This window comes from Ovis aries, chromosome 6 (assembly GCF_016772045.2).
Source record: "Ovis aries strain OAR_USU_Benz2616 breed Rambouillet chromosome 6, ARS-UI_Ramb_v3.0, whole genome shotgun sequence".
Lineage (NCBI taxonomy): Eukaryota > Metazoa > Chordata > Mammalia > Artiodactyla > Bovidae > Ovis > Ovis aries.
Genome location: NC_056059.1, coordinates 30,668,431 through 30,686,319, shown reverse-complemented (window position 1 = coordinate 30,686,319; position 17,889 = coordinate 30,668,431). Strand labels below are relative to the sequence as shown.

At 34.8% G+C, this 17,889-nt stretch overlaps 1 protein-coding gene across 10 annotated transcripts in view; it reads left to right on the top strand.

Moving 5' to 3' along the window:
• The window catches only part of PDLIM5 (PDZ and LIM domain 5), a 238,703-nt gene that overhangs the window by 131,064 nt on the left and 89,750 nt on the right, over positions 1-17,889 (top strand). For 2 of the 10 annotated variants that reach the window (XM_004009699.5, XM_042251236.2), the window contains exons 4-8: positions 624-666; positions 2,608-2,699; positions 12,284-12,301; positions 12,613-12,785; positions 13,145-13,181. In XM_004009699.5, the coding sequence (XP_004009748.1) occupies positions 624-666; positions 2,608-2,699; positions 12,284-12,301; positions 12,613-12,785; positions 13,145-13,181 (363 nt within the window). Of the gene's footprint in view, positions 1-623; positions 667-2,280; positions 2,700-6,066; positions 6,084-9,707; positions 9,723-12,283; positions 12,302-12,612; positions 12,786-13,144; positions 13,182-13,720; positions 14,862-17,889 lie in introns of those variants that run through there. The other 8 variants (XM_004009692.4, XM_060416872.1, XM_060416871.1 and 5 more) reach the window with 8 other exon arrangements.

Genomic DNA, 17,889 nt, shown 5'->3' with positions numbered 1-17,889 from the left:
TCAGACTCTTTTCCAGTGAGTCAACTCTTCGCATGAGGTGGCCAAAGTACTGGAGTTTCAGCTTTAGCATCATTCCTTCCAAAGAAATCCCAGGGTTGATCTCCTTCAGAATGGACTGGTTGGATCTCCTTGCAGTCCAAGGGACTCTCAAGAGTCTTTTCCAACACCACAGTTCAAAAGCATCAATTCTTCGGCGCTCAGCCTTCTTCACAGTCCAACTCTCACATCCATACATGACCACAGGAGAAACCATAGCCTTGACTAGACAGACCTTAGTCAGCAAAGTAATGTCTCTGCTTTTGAATATGCTATCTAGGTTGGTCATAACTTTTCTTCCAAGGAGTAATTTAAAGGTTAATCATGGGTTAATTAGCAAACAGGATTGATATTTGTCTTTCCTCATTTGAATGTGTGGAGAACTATTCAATACTTAGTGTATGAGTTATTGGATCTTACAGCATTTGAGTTTCATGAGCTAATTAGTAGGTTGTGAACAGTTAAAAGCATGAATTATGAAACTATAAAGTCTGATGATTTAGTATATTAAGGTACATAATCATAAAAATTTCATTAATAATTTTGCAAAAATTCATGTTTTCTTCCTTTTTCTGTTTTTTCCTCAGAGCATCTGCTACACCCAAGCTTGAACCAGTTCCTGTTCAAAAGGTGTGTTTCTAATCCAGCATTACTGGGGTAATATTTGATTGTCCCTCCTGAACCACTCTAACTTCCATTCCTGTCTCCAACCATACTGACAATTTATAGTTCTCATACAGTTTTTCCTCACAGTTCTTTAAAGATGATGAGGGATAGTGAAAATCAACACATAACAGAATTATCATGTAATTATTCCTTATTATTTAAACAATATAATTATTCCTTATTATTTAAATAGTATTTCCAGTGTCATGTATTATTGGTAACTCACATCCAGATGTCTTACCTTCACTTTTAATTTGCCTCTTTATTCAAATAATCTAAACAGATTAAATAAGTGGTTACAAAAATGAATGTCACAGTAAGTCTTTAATGACAGTTTAATGGTAATACTAAATTACATTTTTAAACTATATTTTCAGAGTATTCTTGGATTAGGTTTTTGGCAAGTACCCTATTTTTTATATATATATATATATATCTTCAAATTGTCCCAAAGCATTGTTCATTTACATCTGGTTTTGTGCTTTGGGGGGATTTCTCCTTAATTTTACTTGTGCCTTTTTAGTGAATTTGCTCATATTGATTCCCTGAGGCATTAAGTTACTTTATCCCCCTCAGCTTTATTATTTCTATAAGATTAGATTACTTTTTCTTCCTTTAAGTTAAACATAATAGAGCTACCATTGTGTACTTTTTATAGAATTCGATTGTTTTTCTTTTGAGATGATAAGGACTTATTCTTGAATATCACAGAAGATTAAGCTGGGTTTATTTTTAAATTCACACTTACTTTGCAATAGGGGTTTGCAAACACAAATTCTGTTAATTTTAGGTGGAATTGATCTTAGTTGTTATTTTTTTCTTTGATGTCTGTGAAGAAACATTTAAGATCTTCTTTTTTTTTCCTTCTGTTACTTTTGAATATTTATTTTGGAAAAGGGAAGAATTTTATTCCATCTTTAGTGATATCTCAAAACATTCCAGAGAGAGTAATAGGTGGACTGTAGAAAAGGGAAAGGATTGATTTTGTTTCATTTGTTTTGTGTTTTATTTTTAAGGAGCAATTTCTTGAATCAAAATAATTAGAATGTTCACATTTCTGAATCAGATGGAAATGAACATTCCTTCTTTTTTTTTTGATTGAAGAATTAGAAATGTCCAGCTGCTTCTGCATGAATCAAATAATTGAACTCTGGAGAGTAATTAAACGTGTTTAAAAGATGGAATTGTAGTTGAGACTCCGGATATTTTAAAATAAATGTTTTGATTAGTGATGTTTTGTTTACTGTGGGGTATTAAAATTTTTTCCTTTGGAATATGTCTAAATTGACACTTACGTTGGCCTTTAGGCTTTTTGATAACTTTCCTAATCTATTTCCTAAATATTTTGAACTCCTTTCATTTTTTAAAAAACATTTATTTACTCAGTATGTGCATCTGTGTTATGCATGTTGAGACCAGTTAGCATGCATGCTAATATTTTATCTGGAAACGTGTAAAGTTTGGCCTGCTAACATAATTGTGTTTGTCTTTTTATAAACTAGCTGTGTGTTCTTTTCAGTGGATCTGTTTTGCATGTCTTTGCCGTGTTTTGTGTATGTTTATTTTTATTTTACATAGGGAGAACCTAAAGAAGTAGTTAAACCTGTGCCCATTCCATCTCCTGCTGTGTCCAAAGTCACTTCCACAACCAACATGGCCTACAATAAGGCCCCGCGGCCCTTTGGTTCTGTGTCTTCACCAAAAGTCACATCCATCCCATCACCATCGTCTGCCTTCACCCCAGCCCACGCGACCACTTCATCACATGCTTCCCCTCCACCCGTGGCCGCTGTCACTTCTCCCCCATTCGCTGCATCTGGACCGCATGCTAATACCAATCTTAGTGCTGACCAGCGGTCATCTGCGCTGAACGCTGGTAAACCTGCAGTTAATGTCCCACGGCAGCCCACAGTCACCAGCGTGTGTGCCGAGACTGCCCAGGAGCTAGCGGAGGGACAGAGAAGAGGATCCCAGGGTGACAGTAAACAGCAAAATGGGTAGGTGGCCGCGGGTGCTTTCTGCTCTTATCAAACTCTTCTTTCAGGCAGTTTCCAGGCAGCACTTAATCTCCACCCACCCCCAAATCAGCTGTTCTCTGAGAGAAGGGAAATGAAGTTTCATCTGCTTCATTAACATGTAATGTAGCTTTATGTTATATACAATACACCACTCTCTGCAAGGCAATTATAGGTTAATCCAAACCTAATTATGCATCTTGACCTGGTATGAATCATGTAACGGACTCTGTAACTCTTTTTCTCCAAGTCTGGAACAACGTGGAGCAGCTGGCCCTTATAATGCAAGGCAAATCTTGAATCTTTCTTTCTCAATTTTTCCGTTCTTTTATGAGTCACCAAAAGTTGAAATAGAATGGTTGCAGTTGTGTCAGCTTATGTATCTCATGCTAAAGAGAGAGGAAATGAGAAGCTTGTAAGAAGCTTATTTCTAGGAAGTATTCTGAAGACAGAAAACAAATTTAGTTTTGACTCATGTCTATGTATGATGCATTAGCTTAGGTCAGCTAGCTAAGCCACATTCTTTTCAGATAAACTTACACTGAAATTTAGTCTTTAAAAGCAAACAGTAATGAGAGGACAGTAACATTCACGGATGCTTAAAAACATCAGAAGCAAATTAGAGAATACTTTCATTGTAAACATTTTTCTAAAATGAATAGATTTAAAGCAGTGGACACTGAATATATAATGTTATAATAACTTTCTGAGAATCCATTCCTTATAATTTTCCTCTTTTTTTGTGGCACAGATTTTTTTAAAAATTGAAGTCTGTTTTCAGTAGCCATCATTTATAGATGGTTATTTTATTTTTGGAATCCAGTGACTATCCTTTAAACCAAAGTCATTTCTGTAAAGTCATTTTGATCAGATTTATTGTGACAAAAGTGTCTTTTAAAAGGAAATAATCTGCATGTGTGATTGTTTTTAACCAATGTCAGTTCCCAGGAAAATATAATTAAAATAATTGTGTAGTTAGGTCCTTTCTGAGATAATCCCTTCTGAATGTTAATTCATGTAATGAAGGGGCTGTGCTTTCATAGGACTGTTCCCATGGCAACTTGGGGGCTTTGAAAAAGAAGGTGGCAGGGTTCCAGGCTGCTGCTGAGAGAAAGGAGCAAGTCTGGAAGGACAGCTCCTGGGCCCTATGTGTGGTTTTGTGGTTGTGGGTGACTTTTGAAAGTTTTGATGTATACACTGAGGAAAACTAGTACCTTTCAAAGAAAGTTATTTCTCTCATATGAGGAAGATAAATAGTATGTAGTGTTGAGGTGCATTTGGTTGTCATTTTTCGGATTTGTCTATTTTAAGATAATAGATTTTAGAGTAACCAAAGTAGATATCTTGAAAAGACAGATGTGTGTGTGCTGAATTGTGTCTAACTCTTTGCAACCCACCAGGTTGCAGGACTGTAGCCCGCCGGGCTCCTCTATCCATTGGATTTCCCAGGCAAGAGTACTGGAGAGGGTTGTTATTTTTTTCTCCAGGGGATCTTCCCAGTGTAGGGATCGAGCCTGTGTCTCCTGCATTGCAGGCAGATTCTTTACTGCTGACCCATCTGGGAAGCCCCCTGAAAAGACAGATGCTGCCTATCAAATCCTAGTCTCATGGAAGACTAAAAGCAGAAGTTTATTTTGTTTGTTAAATTCCAGGTTCAGTAGGAAAAAAATACTTCTTTTGAAGGAAGTGTTCAAGTTAAAATCTTTTCTCCTTCCTAACATTTCATAAAATTTTATAAGGAAGGCTTCTTAATAGAAATTGTAGAGATAAAAGCAAAACTGAGGTTACAGAAAACTATTATATTGAAAACACTAAGTTGAAACTTTGTGTTTTATGGGTATAGCTTTGGTAATTCCTGAAATGACTTATTTTCAACTTTGTAGGCAGTGATATAGTTACAGGGACTTTACAGTGGTTTCTTAGTCAATTGACATGTAGTTATTGAGCACACGTCTGGTGTCCTGCACTGTCCAAGATTCAGGACAAAAGGGAGTATTACATATTTTGCATCATTAACAAGCAAGTTACTGCTTTGCATTTGTAAATTGATTGCATTTAAAAGTAGCTTAATTTCGGGTGTTGACCCGATGTGTTAGCACAATGAAAACTTGATTACTATGAAAACAAAAGTGTGGTGTTTGTGAAATTCTGTAGACAAATTTGCAAGTGCTCTTTCTGCTGTTTCTCTTACTACATTTAGATCAGAGAAATCAAAAACTAAAGCTCACATTTTACTATTCACTAGTCAGTGACGTCATTTTGAAAAGCAGATGTTTTGTGGTATTAATGAATATATTTCCTACATCAGGTGTCAAACTCTTTTCCTGAAATCACTGTCAGCCTTTTTACTAAATGTGTGATTATTGAATTTTCCATATTTTTATAGTGTTACAAATGATTGCAAAAAATGTCTATCACAGTTGAGAGTTGCTACTTTTTATTACTCTTTATTTTAAAACCTAATTGCCAGTAACCAAAAATTTAGGAGTTTAGAAGGATGTAAAGTTAAATGGATAGATTATGTTTTTATTCAAAGCAGGAGGACTATTAGGTTTTATAGGTGTCCCACTCAAATTTATTTAGTTTTATAATAAACATAAGACACAACAAGTACTTATGAATTATGCATAATTACTGAGAAATAGTTATCCTAATAGTATGAAATCTAACAACTATGTTGATATTTTTGGAATATCAATAATACTATGCTAGCACTCTTGTTCCTTCTTACAAATAATAATGGAACGAGGCACTTTTTAGAAATTTATAGTCCATCTTCTTCATATATGAATTTGTAGTCTTGGCTTATTATTTTCTTTATTACTCTCCTTACTCTACTTTGAGGGAAAGCCACAGCTTCCCAGGTGGCTCAGAGGTTAAAGCGTCTGCCTGCAATGCGGGAGACCCGGGTTTGATCCCTGGGTTGGGAAGATCCCCTGGAGAAGGAAATGGCAACCCACTCCAGTACTCTTGCCTGGAGAATCCCATGGAGGGAAGAGCCTGGTAGGCTACAGTCCACGGGGTTGCAAAGAGTCGAACACGACTGAGCTAATTCACTTTTCACTTACTCTATTTAGAGCAAAATAGAGTTTTATATTCCAAACTGGAAGGGAATCTATTTTGCATCAAGTAGTTTAAGTGATTTACCTTTTTCCTTTCCATATGCTCTTGCATTATAATGTGCCACTGCTTTCAAGAGGTAAGTCTTTCATACATTCTTTATTAATTTTAATTTCATTGGACTGCAGTCTCTTCTAACAGTTCGTATGTGGTATTTTGATGAACCTGGCCTTGAAAGATACCAAATATGCTATGGTAGTAATATTTTTAAATGCTTTTCTCTTTGCAGAAAACAAAAGTGACAAAGTTAGTATCCACATAACTGGAGAGGAAATATGGTGATTTATATATGAGTAAACAGCATGAATGCCCGATCTTTGCAAAATTAAGTTAAATTTTGCAAAAGAGCTGTAATTTAAAATAACCACATTTAGTCTTTTCAATAAGTTTTGTTTGCATTGCTATGCTGTGGTGAATTGCTTTATGGTAATAAATAGTAGTGTTCAACTTTTGTCATGAAGTGTATGTGGGGTTTGCTGTGTAACAGTTTAAAAGAGGTTATGTTGCAGGTAATCTGTAGTAGTCAAGACTGTTAGACGAGAAAGACAGAAGAGAAAGCATAAATACATGTGCCACTAGTGAATAGTCTATATTATAAAACTGAGTTGACTTCCAAATTCATATCAAAACCCAGTATTTCCCCAGTAAAATCTCTAAGAACCTTTTTGATTTTTCAGCCAGTGTTGCTGAAAGACGTAGAACATCATGTATGCAGTTGTGTGTCATTGGCTGATAGAAGGTCTGTACACCTTTGCAGTTAGTTAAATGTCACAGGTATTTGGCATAGTCATTGGAAATCACCACGTCAAAACTTTGTGTCTGTTGGTATTGATGATAAACTAGTGATTGCTAGCTCTAAAGTTGATAAAAATCACATTAGACAAGAACTTTATTTTGTGTTCTGAGCATATGCTGAAATTTCCTGATCATACTCTAGAGTAGAATTGAAAATATGGAATATCTTAGACACACTTGAGGGAATTAGCTATTGAATAATAATAATTATTATTATTATTAAGTTAGAGAACTTTATTCCAGTATGGTTATGATCTCACTAATTGAATAGGGCTTCCCTTGTGGCTCAGCTGGTAAAGAATCCACCCACAATGTGGGGAGACCTAGGTTGTATCCCTGGGCTGGGAAGATGCCCTGGAGAAGGGAAAGGCTACCCACTCCAGTATTTTGGCATTGAGAATTCCATGGACTGTATAATCCATGGGATCGCAAAGAGTTGGACATGACTGAGCGACTTTCACTTCACATCAAGGAACATGTTCCAGTCATATAAGAATATTATACACCAGTGCACTAGAGAAACATCCCCAAACCCTGATTTATTGATTGTCTACTTCAAGTTAAATTCTTGTTACACAAAGGCTTTCACTAGTTATAAGATTCCAGTGTAATAATTTGACTTGTAAGGGGGGGGAAATGGGACTTGAAAAAATAACCACATGTATATTTTTTAAAATTCAAGGATAATATTCATTAAATTACTAAATATTACTATGCATTGTGCTATATGCTTTTAACTGCAGTATATGATTGAATTCTCATTTAAACTTTGAACCTTGAGAAGTTACTTAATTTTCTAAGCATGCAGCTTGTAAGTGATAGAGCTAAGATTGGAGCCTAGGGATTTTTGAAGCCAAATTTGGTGTGTCTTGCTCTGTCACCTGTTGTGACCTGAACTTATTTCTGTTACTTTGAATTAGTGTTTGTTTTTAATGGTTATAGTTTTGATAAATTGAGTGACTTGAAACTACACAAATGAATAATGTGCATAAACTACAGTTGGGTTTAATGGTACTTTTTTTATATAGACCAGCTGGAGGATCTATTCCAACAACAAATTTCTATTTGTATAGTTATCAAAGTGCTTTCAAGAGCATGTAAACATATGCCACTACAGGAAGTCTGAAAGATAGAGAAGTATCCATTGGATAGACATATCTCTATCCAAAGATAGAGAATGTCGTCTGTTTCACTGTTGAGGCAAAAGAAGCTCCTGGGGGTTGCAGCTTGTCCAGGCATAGAGGGAGTGGGCAGCATAGTCAGGGTGAAAAGCCATGTCAGTCTGATTGCCCCATCGGCACAGATGCCACTGTGTTGTATGATGGGCTATTCCACTTGGACACACTGTTAAAATTCATGAAAATACCTTTTCAGCATATTAAAATGGACATCTTTAGACTTTAACCAATCAACCCTCTTCTGCTTACCCCTCACCACATTATAGAATGCCTCCACCCCCACAACTTCATTTTGACATAAAACTTCTTTCTCAAACTTTGCAATGTTCAAATATATTTCTAAGATTTTATTCTGGTCAGAGGAGGTTTTTTTGCAGAACTGTTTCTCTACTATTTGAAGTGTCAAGGCAGAGGAGAGAGTACTTTTCATTGAATAATAGGGCTTAGAGAAGAGTAAATACTCATAAATTACTGAGATTAACTTAATCCCATGTCTCACCCCCCACTCAGCAAAACTCAGCCCTCTATTGAGTTTATGACACTGACTTTGATGTGGAAATACAGCTTAGCTTCACTGTACAGTCTTAGCATTCAAAGTGGTAGGCATTTTTTCTTACTACATTTATAATGAATTTTTACTTACTCTGACTAAACTTTGTTGTAGTAGAATTGATTCAACAATGTGTTGAGAAACTATATAGAGTTAATACTTGTCTTCTTTATATATAATGGAATGTGAATATGTTTGTTTTTAATGATCCGATACTTAATAGGCTATGTAAATGAATTTTATTTTCCCTCTTTAGGTGTTATTAACCTAGTCCTTTTACCATATATCAGACATGTCTTTCTGGGCAGTAATTATGCTGCTACTAATATAGTACTCTGGAGTTCCTACAAATCACTTCCAAACTTCCTGGGATTTGCTTTTGCATGAGGGCTGTGGTAATAACAGACAGGGGAGAGTATGAAAATTGAGTAAGAGCCCATTATTAATGACCCACTGCTTCATTCATATGTTTTTCATCAGGATCACTACATTTTAAAAAATAAGAGGAAATGTTCAAAAGTGTATCATTCCCTTGTAATGTATGGTTCAGAATAATTCATCTGAGAAGACTATACTTGTTAATATATACTTGTTATATTATGTGAGAATGAAAGATTTTCTCTTAGTCTGCTCTAATTTTTAAAGTGATTTTAAAACGATCTGTTTCTACATCTGACATCTAATTTATATTTTAATCTCTGACTTTTGTTAGCCACATTGTAGGATAAAATAAATTTTATAGAAACCTAGAAAAAAATATCTGAGGCTTCCTGGTAGCTCAGTGGTAAAGAATCTGCCTGCAATGCAGGAGACGCAGGTTTGATCCCTGGGTCAGCAAAATCCCTTGGAGAAAGAAATGGCAATCCACTCCAGTAATCTTGCCTGGGAGATCCCATGGACAGAGGAGCCTGGCAGGCTACAGTCCATGGGGTTGCCAAAGAGTCAGACACGACTTAGCAACTAAACAACAACAACAAGGAAAATATTTTAAATATTAGATCTTTCTCTCTTGGTATTAGTAACTTGAGGCTTGATCTAGCATTAATACACAAATTATTTTTCAGTGTTTTTGGAAACAAGCAGCATAGATAAAACTGTTATCCAAATAATAACAATGTAATAGAATTTCAACTAACACTTGTTCATTTTTGTCTGCCTTTTACATAATTATTTTGAAGCATGATGTTTGGTGTAACATCTTAATTTTCATGTAAATTCAGTGTTTTGAATTTTATTTCATTTGTTTCTTCTTTTTTTGGCCTCATCTATGTTTTCCATCATCCTGGGAACTTCAATGTCTTTTCCCCTCTATCACATCTCTTTTTGTGTGTATTATTCCTCCTTCAGTAACCCTGGCACCGTGTAAGTACCTAATCAGTGGTTTCTTTCTAATTTTCATCATTGTCTGTGTAAACTTTTCATCTGGCTTTCAACTTAACACCATCATCAAATTTTACTAGTGTCTTCTCATTGCTTAGCATTTTCGGATATGCTGAGGAAACTAGGAAACTTGCTTTTCACGTCAGAGAACTTCATACGAATTAGTGGGTGTGTTTAGAAAACCCACACTTCTGCAGTGGAAAAACTTGTCTAAATTTTCAGGAAGATGGATAGGTATTACAGACAGCAGATACTGGAGTCAGAGATGTAGGTGGGGCCTCCCTTGGTTAATATATTTTTTTTTAATTTGAATAAACTTGCTACTTTTAATGTCTATTTTGAAATAAATTATTTGCTCTTGATAGTATGTTCTATCCCAAATGAATTTAAAAAATAAAATTCATATTATTCCCTTATTTAATCTTAATCATAAGAGTCTAGAGTGTCAAAGCCAGTAAATGTTTAGAAACTTTCTATCACTCGGCACAGAACGTAAGCTATGGTGAATGTCGCAGAGTCTAAGATGTGCTATACTTTTTCAAGTGTGTCGTAGCTAAAAAATATTCTTAAGTGGTGTGATTTTATTAATCTTAGTGTCCTAGTTAGACATTTTTTCTTTTGTATTTTTATAATCCAAACCTTTTATAGAGGATAAAATACCTGCAGCTGGCACCATTTAAGAATAAACAACACTTACTGATTATAGAGAAATTTAAAACTATAAGTTTAGTAGCTTAAAAATAGTTTTTCAAATAATTGCATAAGATAAGGTGTTGTCTGTTTAGGAATCTGTCAAAGACAGTGTATTTATGAAATAATATTATTTTCTAATTTAAAAAATTATTTATAAAAGAACTAGGAGATTTTATTCACTATTAGTGAAAGGTATTTCAGGTATTTCACTTCCAGGTTATTGAAATTTTATCATAAATAATTTGAATTACTATTAAACATAATCATTAAATATTAATAGCATTAAAATGCTATTATTAGTATTATATATAAATACTATTCTGTTATGTATATACAGATGATTTATATACATCTATGAATATATATTCCTATAGCCCACCAGGCTCTTCTGTCCACGGAATTCTCCAGGCAAGAATGTTGGAATGGGTAGCCATTCCCTTCCCAACCCAGGGATGGAACCACGGTCTCCTGCATTGCAGGCAGATTCGTTACTGTCTGAGCCACCAGGGAAGCCCTAGATGATTTATGGTCTTAGAATATGCATTGCAGATAATTTTTCTAGTAATCATAAAAGAACACCATTATGTGATTACTTTTTGTTACCTACTCCAGGAAACATTTTACCTACCTTACCTATCTTATTATTTCTCAAAACAATCCTTTAAGGTAGATAAAATCCCCATATCTTAGAAGGGAAATATTGAAACTTGGAGAAGTTAAATGACTTGCATAAAATATACACTGAGTAGAAGATGTATGCTTAGAACTATTGTCTGACTGCACAGCTAGTATTAATGTTAATTCTGTCTTCTCACTGGGGCAGAAATGTGTACTGTGACAGGTTTTGATTGTATCCCTGTTAAAATGACAGCAGTCGTGTGACATTCCGATAGCAGTAGGATTTTCTAGCAGTGAGTTAATCTAACAGGTGTTTCCATGCACATCTGACATTCTGAGGGCACCTTCTCTGCTTGCATCTTGTGCTGGGTGTCTGCAAGTCCATACTCTGGTTCCTGTTTCTCTTCTGAATTGAAACTCGAAATTCATTAGTATTTATCCTATTTTGCCTGGAGATGTTGAGAAGGGGGAGTATTTATAAAGTTACCTAGATCTTAAAGTGTTATAATAATGTACATTGTAAATTCCTTAACATTTATGCTTTCTTAATAGAAAAATGAATATTCTTAGCAAACTCAAGGTTCTTGAACTCTCTAGTTTGCAATCCCTTTCATATATATTATTTCATTTAACCCCGAAGACAGTGCTACTTTGTTCATGATATTTTTATTTTATAAATGAAAAAACTGAGACTCAGTGAGATTGACTTGTCCAAAATTTTGTATTTGAAAAGTCACAGAGCCACAATTTGTATCTTGGTCTTTTGATAAATATTTCATTTGTTTCCATTTCATTTGTGTAACACTACATCTCTTCAGATTGATGATCCTGCACCTAACTTTGTTTAGGTGAGGGATATCTATACACATAAATGAGAATACTATAGAAAATAACAGTTCTGATCCTTTTCAAAATTGTGTTTGAAATTGCTGATTTGGCCTGTACTAAATTATTCCTGGCTCTTGGGGGGCCTAGTGATGAAATGATCATTTAATTTTGTGAAAGCCAACACATTTTAGCAGCATATGGGGTATTTAACCATGCTTGGGAATATGATTCATATCTGTTTTGTTAGCCAGAAGATGAATAATACAAGTAATTTTGAATTGTTTGATTTTAATTACTGTGGACTTTACAATTTCTTATTATTTTCCTTCTTTTCTTATTCTTTTCTTTTCCTTTTCTTTATGTTGGAAATCTCTCTTCTGCTGCCTTCTTCTGTCAATTAAAAGGAAAATCCCACCCAAACGGTAACCTTTCTGTTGAATAGACATTTATACTATAATTTTATGTTATCATATAAGTACCTTTTTTTTAAACTTAAAAAGCCTAGTATACTTTTTAAAAGGATGCTTTTTTTTTTAAAGAAAAAAACGTGAATATGCCTGAAAAACATGACTGAGCACACACGTGTATGTCACACATACTTGAGAAAAGCAAAATATACAAAAGGAACATTGAGGCTTAAATGTATAACTTGTAAATAATATGGGAGAGCATACTCTAGCCTTAATGTAATTTAAAATATTTTAATCTTTTTTTATTCTCTTCTTAACCCTAGCCCACCAAGAAAACACATTATGGATCGTAATACCGAGTTTTATCACATACCTACTCACAGCGATGCCAGCAAGAAGAGGCTGATTGAAGATACTGAAGACTGGCGTCCGAGGACTGGAACAACTCAGTCTCGTTCTTTCCGAATCCTTGCTCAGATCACTGGGACTGAACATCGTAAGTAAATAGCTATGGATTCTAATGGATGAGTATCTTTTTGCCACAGAGAGTAGCATTTAGACTGCTGGACAGTTACTGGGAAATAGTAATATTCCTGAAATCGTTTGCCTTTAAATTATGCCTAGTGGTACTGTAAATAAACAACCAGCCCAGAAGAGTTATGTTAAAAAAGTATAGAAATATTAATAGTTGTAGTACTGACTATAGTACAGTCAATAACAGTATAGTGAATAAGGAATTTCTTAGTGGCTCTGGTAACTTAACCATTTGGTATTGATCGATAAAGGTAATTGCTTAAATAAAAAGTTAAAGTTAAAAAAGCTAACTGATATTGGACATTGCTTATTTTATTTCAGTGAAAGAGTCGGAAGCTGAAAATACAAAGAAGGCAAAGTAAGTGGTGCATTTTTTGGTAAATTGAATGCTTTCCTTTTATGAATGGTCTCTTTTTGTTTTTCACCTTTTCAAAGGAATAGTATGGCATTTTGTCTTTACAACTAGGGGCTTAACTTGGGTGCCTTTTGTGGTACTTAAATACACGATTTAGAGGTTTTTAATTTAGTTGATAATGTCTGAATTTTTTGTCTGCGGCCTGTTTTCTTCAGTATTGAAGTAAGTGGGCAGAAGGGTATGTTTGGGGGTGCTTTGCTAACACTGCGGATCTCTGTGAATGAGCTCATGTGTCTTGCAGTTGCTTCATTTGGGGAACAAAGATTGAAGTTTCCGAGAGGGCTCTATAAATTAATTTCCATATTTCTAAAAGTGCTCTACCCTTGAAATCTTTGCTATTAAATCAAACAGCTCTGTGAGATTAAGCTTTTAGAAGGCATGTTTTCTGCATGGTGATCTTAAATATAGAAACTTTTCTTTCTCTTTCTTACAACTCTTCTATCAATCTCTTTTTCTTTTTTCTTTTCTTTTTATTTCCACAGGGAAAAGATACCCCTTCACGTCTTTAGTCCCAAATACACAAAATTACGTGACTGGCACCATGAAGTTTCAGCACGTGCTCTTAACGTACAGTGATTTCTGAGGCTTGCCCCCCCTCCCCCAGCAGGCAGCACATACCTTTTCATTCACTTGTTCTTTTTCTCCAACTTCTTAGCCAAATCTGTATTAAATTTGCCTTATGAAAGAAAAAATAGAACCTTTCTATACTTTTCTAACCATTTCCTGCTGTTTCAAAAACGAGGAGGATAAACATGTTTTGTCCAATTTGGTATCCCACAAATGTTAAACCAAGAGACAACAGTAAGGAGCTAGATTGATTCAATGGATTTAGATGTGTTTTTATGGGAGTAACCTTGGAAAAGGAATTCTTTTTGTAAGTGAAGTTGGGTTGGTTGGTTGAAGCAGAAGTGGATGAGCAAATAATGTCCTTGTGTAATTGGGAAAATGCTTTCTTTATGTTATTACATTTCCCAAGGTTACTTTTAAGTTCATTATTATGTAATGTTCAAAGTGGGTTGTAAACACTTCTAAGTAAGCAAATACAGAGGCAAGATATAATAGAAATGACTTTATTAGAATAAATAGTTTGTTATAATTTGGGTATGTTTTAAAGGAAGAGCTATTGAGGATGGCTGTCTGAAGAGCAGGAGGCCCAGATTTGGCTCCTAAAAAAAGGAAAGAAGAGAATTCTGCTTCTATTTGCAGTGGGGAAATAAAGTGCTCTTTTGGTTTGGTTAGTTTAAAAATCCTATTTTCTACCAAAGGAAGTATCTCTAAGCTGGTGGATATATTTAGGGTATAAACAACTTCTAGATATTAACTAGTAACATGTAGACAAGATAGCTTTGCTGTATTTCTAAAACAGGGTAATGAACATAAAATAAACTGCAATATGAATGATTCTTTATGTGACATCAGAGAAATAGTTTCCTTAGTGATATAAATAATTGTGCGTTGTTGCTCTTTCTAGGAATCTCTGTTTTGGGAGATACATGCACGCTAAATATCTGACCAGAAATGCTTTCTATCTTGTAATATAATGTATTATATATTAGATTAAATTCAGTAATGAATGCATTTTGAAGTTTGGAAAAGTATTGTAATAAAGTTGCCTTTAACTTAGCTTTGTAGTTGTTTTCTGTTTCCTTGAAGTCAGTAACAAACCCTCTAGACTTTACGGTACCACTTGGGTAAAATAAATACTTCTCTTGATATTTAATTTGGAATATGTTTGTTTAATTTTGTGAATTTGCTAAAATGTGAGCATAGAATATGACAGAGATACATATTTTTTCTGAGCATTGTTACATTATTTTATATAACATTTTCTGTGAGAAGCACGTAAGAATAGGTTGGGGCACAACATAGAATTAGGCTTTGTGCGAAAATTATTACTGAAGCATCTTTGTCTTCAGTCAAGGTTCCATTTTTATTTTTCCAGGTTTTCTTGATTTTAATGTCATTGTAGGACAGGGAAACTGCCTCATAATTTGGAGAAACTAACATTAATTTCAGTTAGTGATTACTGTTCAAAATTTGGCATGCCAAATGTGCTTTTAAAAATAATTCTAGGATTTATCTGTGTTCATTTGTACTACAATACTTTTCTTTCTTTTAATTTCATCAGTTCTTCAGATACTGCTTATGATTTTATGTTTCTGACATCAGTCCCAGTTGCTACTGTGTCTCTGGCTTCTATAAGAAAACCTATTTTCTTAGACCATGTTTTCATATACCCTGTAATTCTTCACTAATCTCAGGAGATGATGCTTGAAAAAAAATCAAGTTCTCGTGAAAATAAATGGTCTTGGCTAGAGTAAACATGGTATCTTACAAGAATCAGATTTCTAGAATAAACTTCAGAGTTGGGAGAAAAAGCTACTAGAAAGAGAGTTTTAGGTAAATAAAATAGTTTTCCCTTAATAAAAAAAAAAGAGAACATATGTATGTAAAACCGTATAACCTGAAATAGGTGCCATTGAAAATTAGAGTTTTAATACCATACCTAATTAAAAATAAAATACTTAATGTCTCATTGAAACCATGGTTTTAGATAAATGGAATGATCCATGAGTATGTGGGTAAATGTTCAGCCAGGATCGCAAAGGACATTCTGTTTGACCCTGTCAGAGGTTGAATTCCTGTGCTCAGTTAATCTCCTGGGACATCTTATATTCCAAGCTTAAAAGCTAGCCAAAAATTATAAAAACGTCCTGCAAAAATATTGTTGTAAGTCTAGTGACCTAATTTATAGCTTGTTTTTGTTTGCCTCTCTTCAACAGACTTTCTTTATCAACAGGCTTGTTTTTCATGTAAAATTGGAAATGTTACTTTTAAGAATTTTCACCATTTTTTTTCTTTTAGTATTTTAACAGCCAGAAGATAGAATGACTCCCACATAGTCAATCTTTTTTTTTGTTGTTACCTTGAAAAACAATTATTTGTGGTAACAGAAACCTACTCATTTTGTACATTCTTATGCCCTTTAGGAAAACTCAGATAAAACAGTCCTAGAGAGCTTGTTTAATAAAAGTTGTGATGTTAAGAGAGTTTTCTTTTATTCATGTTTTTGTTTTTCAGAAATGTGGGATGAATTGATTTCCCCAAATAATTTTGCAATTGTTGTAGTTGCCGGTGTATATTTAAAATATTATAAATTTCAAATATTTATTTGTTGCCTACTTTCATTCTTTCATATGAGTAGTTACTGAATACTTGAATCCCCGGAACTGCTATGTGCTAGGGATTCAGGAGTCAATAGCAGACAAATATGGAAACAAGATCATCTGTGATAATTGAGTTACCAAGATAGTAAGTTAATATAAAGGAAATCTGGTTTAGGCAGGGTGGGATCACTTAAATTGTGTGGATGAACAGGGGAGCCTGGCAAAGAGTTGGACATGACTTGAGCGCCTTATCACACGTGTACACATTGAGGAGATGACCTTAATGTCATTGCCTGAAGGGGAAAAAGGGGTCAACCAGGTGATATTATGACTTGGGATGAGCGCTCAAGACAGAGGAAACAAGTGTGAGAACCCCAAAGTGGAAGGAAGCATAGCAAGTAGACAAAACAGAAAGAATAGAGTGGCCAGAATGTGGTATGTGACGGGGGAAGCATGGTACAAAACATAACTCTTAATCCATGTAGACAAATGAATTATGTTCCCAATACTGTCCACAGCATTTTAAATGGGAATTTTAAAGGTGATTATCATACCTGAACACTTTGAAGTAAAATTAGAAAATGAAGAATCAGGGAGGTAATCAACTTTCTAAATAAAGTTTGCTCCACATACTTAGTGCCAGCACTGATCAATGTAATGCATTTCCCATTGAGATCTATTGAAGATGAAAAAAGGGAGACGTTAATGTATATTGTAACGTATTTGTAGGGAACAGAATGCCCCAGAACACACATAAAGTCAGTTAAAAACAAAACTTTTATGTATAGAAATATGGCATATAATGCTCTCTTCATAATTTAGTGATGAATTTGCCAGTTTAGTCCTCTGTGAAAAACTGTCTTTCTTGGTTTTCACGTATCACCGCAGGCACAGACATCCCTTGTTCCCAGCCTTCCTGGAGCTGCCCACCTGCAGTGAAGTGATGGGGGGAGGGTGGGGAGGAAGCCTGGCCGTTGCAGCACAGGTAGGGCTGAACTGGAGGGGGCCTGCTAGCTCTGTTACATCTCAGGTTGAACCTCGCTTGTATCTGTTCTCTTCATTGTGGTTCTCGTCTTCACCTTCTCATCGTTCATTCTGGGGCACTTCTCATCGCTTCTCCTTACATCACAGACCAGATTACAAACACCATTTAGGGAAATCATTAGTGAAAGGTCAGTTTAGGGCAGCCTGAAACGTGTGGAATTCAAAAGAAAGATATGTTTACTTTTCTCTGCCTTGAGGAAAGGATGTCCGTTTGCCAACTGCATCAGAAATATCCTGGGAGTAATAAGCAGGTAAAGGTATTTTTATTATAAACAACTTTTATTTCCTACCTTAGTGTTTGTAGTGTTTTATTTTTTATCCTTGAAATAAAGCATGTTTACTGGCAAAAAAAAAAAAAAAAGGAGAAAGTAATCAGATATAATCAGGGCTATAGGAATGAATTAATGAAATAAGCTTCAAAACAAAAAAAGATTAACTCT